Raw genomic sequence first — 5,474 nt, forward strand, 5'->3', positions numbered from 1 at the left:
CTGGTCTAGAATCCTGCCACAACACCCGTTATTGGGTTAGAGTTTGGGTGGGTCAAGCATTATTATTAAATAATAAACATAATATTATTTGACACACCCACACCCAAACACTAACCCATACCCTAACCAAATATTGTGAGTTGATTTAATAATTGTTTAAATTTGTGGTAGGATTCATCAATCAATGCCGATTTTTTTGCACTGGGGTTGCAGGTGGAAATCCCCTGCTAAAAAATCAAATGCGCTGTTGTGATATTTTAAACATTTTGTGATTACGATTACAAAACTTTTGCAATTCAAAACGCAGATGTAAGGAGCATAAGATAAATTAAAGTATAAATAATTGTATATTAATTTTATTCTAGCTATAATTTTAGTTTCAAGTATAACCCTTTTTGTTGAAAACTTGCAGAGTTTAGAGATGTCAACAATAATATAAATAATATTATGCTATATGTAGTAAGCCATTGGTTTGCTGCCTTCCTGGAGGTCGCCCTAGACTATGTGTATTATTATATGGAAGAAGTTATTCATTTCCTTGATTACTACACACCAGGTAAACAGAATACATGTCAACATGACAAAAGTTGGCAAAGTTAAAATTTTAGTCCCACACTGTTTTTAGAAATGTAAATAGTTTTTATGTGATTACCAATGAAGCGTGGAGAGCTCGTAGGGAGCTATAAGAAGGCTGCTGACCCTGTAGACGAGGGCCGACGGCTGCCTAAGTCTCTTACAAGTTCTTAATCCGACTCCAAAGGAGCAGGCCGCTAGAATACCTGTCCTTAACTTCTTATACTCTAAGCAAAGACAATCCACTCAGTAGATAGTTGCTCTTAGAGTATATTCACAAATCTCAGAAATACAGCGATAAACAGAGCGGTGATTCAAGCCGCTATTAGTAAGACGAGTACAGTAGAATGAATTGTCAAATGCGGAAAAGCAATTCGCTAGGCGCGGCGGTCACGCGTCAGTGGACAATGGTTACGTGTATAGTGACGTAGAAGTAGGCTAAATGCTACAACCAAAGTTTTTGTGTAATTGGGATAGAGGGTTAAACTTACATCATAAAAACAAAATCATGTAGTTAAATTTATTATTGTTCAAACTTAGGTTGGGCCACAACTATTTTACCAAAACATTTGGGGTATTTTAGAAAAACTAGTGGAAAAATTTGACGTTGTTTGTATATTACCACTAGTCTGTATTCTGTTAGAGGTGAATACCACGAGGTTTGATATGAATTTAGTGCACAACTGAATTTAAAAACAAAATTTGTTGTGGTTAAGTTAAGGTATTACGTGTAACTGGTTAAGCTTAGTGCATATGTAGGAAACATGAAACCTGAAATGTGCATAGAATTAGAATGACTGTAGCCGCTGTAAGGTTATTTTCCATCACCATAAATCATACCTTTTGCTTCCTTAATTTTCTTCTTCCAAATAAGCTATGAAATAACACGAATTGGAATATATTTAAAAATATATATTTAAAATAATAAATTGACCTGTTTGGTGTACTTTTCTATGTTATCCGGCATTTCTACTTATTTTCTGCTTAAAGTTTCCCTAGTAATAAAGTACATGTCTTGTTTTTGCAGGATGGAAAGTCTACATTGTTTCACCTTTTGTGCTGCTGTTTTTTATTCTTCCCATGCTTTTGGTTGTTTATCTTTACCTCAGTGCACTTTTGCTTTTTGTATATCGCCGACGGCATTCTATTTATGATGCTTTTCACAATCACAGTGTGTGGGAGGGTTATCGCCAAAGTATGGCTACCTTTTGGACTGGACATGGATGGATATGGCATGGTACACAATACACATATTGTATTTTTAATAATCCAAATAAATTGAGTACTTGACAAAACTTTCTAAAAACCATGTAAAATGTTTATTAGGCTAATTTCACATATTGACCAGTATTAATCTAAAAAAAATTGACATATAATTAGCAACACTTTAAAAGGTGTTATACCAAGTTCCATTTATTATTTGCTGATTAAATGTACACCACAAACAATCATGATGTATGGTATTCCTAAATAATAATCTAATTTTAGTAGTTGTTGATCAATGTCATCAGTTTTTGGACTTGTTCAGTGTGGCGTTGCTGACATACAATTTATGTAATTGAATTACAACACATTATGTGTTTATTTCTTGGTTTATAAAGTAAACCAATTTATTAAAAAAAACTATAGAGGGATCAAAAATTATTTTTAGGCTATGAAGTTGTAGGCATGGAAAACATTCCCAGATCAGGTCCAGCTCTAATTATCTACTATCATGGTGCTTTTCCAATTGATATGTATTACCTAATTGCGCACATCTATATTGAAAAAGGAAGAACAATTCATAATGTCATGGACAAATTTGCTTTTAAAATACCAGGTTGGTTTGATATTTTTATTGACATTCACTCTTTTCAATTTTGTTTTAATTTTGTTTGTTGCCTGTTATCCATGATACTTTAATACAGTGTCCAGTATAGTGTAGTTTACAGTGTTCAGTTTTGTCATATGTATCAGGTTTTACATTATCATGCATTATAATAAATGTAACATTCTTCTCAGGTCTTTCCAGATTGTTTCGATTTTGGGGATCATTTGAAGGGCCACGAAGTAAAGTGGTTGAGCACCTCAATAATGGTGAAATAGTTTCAATAGCCCCAGGTGGTGTCAGAGAAGCACTTTTCAGTGAAAATTATTCCCTGGTATGGGAGAAGCGGCAAGGATTTGCTAAAGCTGCTTTGGAGGCTAAAGTGGTGTGTATAAATTTTTTTTTTTAATTTATATCTATTTAAAATATCATGCTTACCACTGTACATTAACTTCAGCCAATTCTTCCGATGTTTACTGAAAACTGCAGACAGGCATTTGACTTTATGAAAACCGGAAAAAGTATGTAATATATTTTACAACTTTTTGAAAAGTTTATGTTTGACACCAACAACATTTTAGATTTATTTAAACAACTTTATGAAAAAACACGCTGGCCTATTATGCCGATGTATGGAGGATTTCCAGTAAAATTGAGAACATACATTGGAGAACCCATTCCATATGATCCAAAGTTGACACCTCTTGAACTTGTCAACAAGGTTTGCCGGTCATGCTGCATGGTTTCGTTTGTAAGAAAATTGCATAGCTGTACTGTACCTATTTTGAACGAAATTAAAAATAGTTGAGTGATTTGTTTTTAATTTTTTTGCATGAGTTTATTTCACATAAATTGTTCTATTTTGCAAATAATAAGAATTTAAAATTATCAATTTTGGCATTTTTATACACAACATCCTTATACTGCATACCTCACTAAATACTTGCAGCAAACACTAGACTTTTTAAACCTATTTAAAATGGTTAATTACAACCAGTGGAAAAAAATGAGTATAATGCTCTCATCTTAGAGCAAACTGGCAATCATGGAACTTGTAAATATGCACCAAACCAAGTCATACGTTATAATCTCAGCTTTAAGGCAACGACTGCCTTGTTGGAAAAAAAGAAAACTATACAAATCTTCGCATACTGTTTGACCTACTCAGAGGTTTGTATGTGAACCTAATTAGAACATGCAATCCTTGCATAGTCATAGGTATGGTTGAAAGTTTGCTGAATAGAACATACATATGACTGTATTATGCATTTAAGTAAAGTCACCACAAAACATGCATGGTGGTAATATTATGTGAATACAGTTTTAAAAAGCTTAAGTTGTATTTTTCATTTAACATAAAATACTGCTTGTTATTTATTTTATACTCCGCAGCCCTGATCTATCAAGCTTAAGTCAGTACCATATTATATAGTTTTGACCAAAATCCTATTTGAATGGCACTAGAATTTTTAGGGTTGAACTGCATTCAGTTTAGAAAATCCACCTTTTTGTTTATAAATGTTTATATCAAAAATTTATTTTTTGTTTAGGTACAACATGCACTCCATGCAATGATTCAAGTTTATCAAGAAAAGCCTCCAAGCATTTGGCGAGGTATTTTGCAGCGATTTAAAAGAAAAACTGTGATTGAAAAGTCAAAGGAGGAGTAAAAAGGCGATGCTGTCGACGAGCAACAGCTAATGCATTTAGCAAAAATATTTGTTTGCACTTTTTTAACATAAAATCACACTATTTAAACCCATTTCAAACCTCAGCATAAAACTCCACTAAAAGGCTAATTTATTTTGGTATCAATCATTTCTAAACCCTTTATAAAAGTCCACAATCCACTATTTATAGATTAAACTTTTTTGTATATTGTGTTTTTTTTATTATTTGCATATACCACAGTATGGTATCAACAATTTTATGGCGTTTTGGGTTTATTTTATCATGCTTTCTTTCAATCAAGTAATGCACCTTATGTCTGTAAAAAACAGATTTATATATATATTTATATGCCTCTGATTTGTCCTACACAATTAAGCGTATTTCAATGACTTGGAGACCAACCAGTAAAAATTAATTGTATTTTGACATGAAGCATTTCTTCTTTTCTTTTGTTAAATGTATTTTAAAGTGTTTTAATATATACAACTGAACGACATGCAGCTTAATGCTAAAGTTGTTTTTTTTGTAAGGTTTTAGCTGTCACGTCATTTTAACAAAATGAGATTTTTCCCAAGTAAATTAGTATATTGTGTATTCTGCGTTTGTTTTATTGCGTATTTTCTGCCATCTTGGGAGAGTGTTGCAATTAATTCATTGTGGTAAAAGTATATGCAACTTTAATTTATGGTCAATAAAAAAAAATACAAAACAACATTATGATGAAATAAATTCAGGTTTACTCAAGAAGATCAACTCAGAGGGGATTGCATGGCCTTTTACGTTTTAAATAATAAATTATTTTTCTACAACGTTATATTTAATATGATTAATTTAACTTTAGCGAAATAAAAGCAATTAAACATAATTTCTTTTTGCACAAAATATATTATGGATGTGCAATTGTTGAGTGATTTTGAATTATAAGAAACGTTATGAGACGCACCAATATTGTTTTACCAACAAAAAACAAAAAAATGTTGTGGGTTAAGGTTTGCCTTTATAAACTATGCTTTCGAAAGTGAAAAAAGGCAATACTTTTTATTTTCTAGAAATTACAAACTGTATTTATCTTAATTTTTTTTTAAATTAATCACTTTTTAATATCAATCCCTCTGGTTTCACTGCTGTAGCAATACCAAAAATATATACTGCAAAAAAGCTGATACAAACAAAAGTTTTCGGTTCTTTTTTATGTAAATTTACATGACAGGTAGTATTTGTTTCTTGCTTTATAGTAACACATAAAATTCATACCCTAGTGGCCCTGTAATTTAATTTGGTTCTGTTATGTGTTGTATCGTAACAACCGACTAGGTTTACGGTTGTCTGTCTATTTGCTTAGACTAGGGGTATTATATCAATTCGTTTGTTCGTTGGTATGAACATATTTCAGTAGCCCAGTTTAACTGTGTTAATAAAAATA

At 31.8% G+C, this 5,474-nt stretch overlaps 1 protein-coding gene across 2 annotated transcripts; it reads left to right on the forward strand.

The window, feature by feature from the left end:
- Nucleotides 1-416: 416 nt before the first annotated feature.
- Nucleotides 417-4,718, forward strand: LOC146147133 (DGAT1/2-independent enzyme synthesizing storage lipids-like). Of its 2 annotated transcripts, none has more exons than XM_083387374.1 (7): nucleotides 417-556; nucleotides 1,601-1,810; nucleotides 2,225-2,392; nucleotides 2,575-2,765; nucleotides 2,838-2,901; nucleotides 2,962-3,131; nucleotides 3,931-4,718. In XM_083387374.1, the coding sequence occupies exons 1-7, from the start codon at nucleotides 448-450 to the stop codon at nucleotides 4,048-4,050; spliced, it is 1,032 nt and encodes a 343-aa protein (XP_083243500.1). In that variant the 5' UTR covers nucleotides 417-447; the 3' UTR covers nucleotides 4,051-4,718. The 2 variants fall into 2 exon arrangements, with proteins under 2 accessions (XP_083243500.1, XP_083243501.1); XM_083387375.1 differs by having other exon boundaries at nucleotides 2,962-3,101.
- Nucleotides 4,719-5,474: the final 756 nt, after the last annotated feature.

Source organism: Ascidiella aspersa, chromosome 4 (assembly GCF_963924565.1).
Source record: "Ascidiella aspersa chromosome 4, kaAscAspe10.2, whole genome shotgun sequence".
In the NCBI taxonomy this organism is placed as follows: Eukaryota; Metazoa; Chordata; class Ascidiacea; order Phlebobranchia; family Ascidiidae; genus Ascidiella; species Ascidiella aspersa.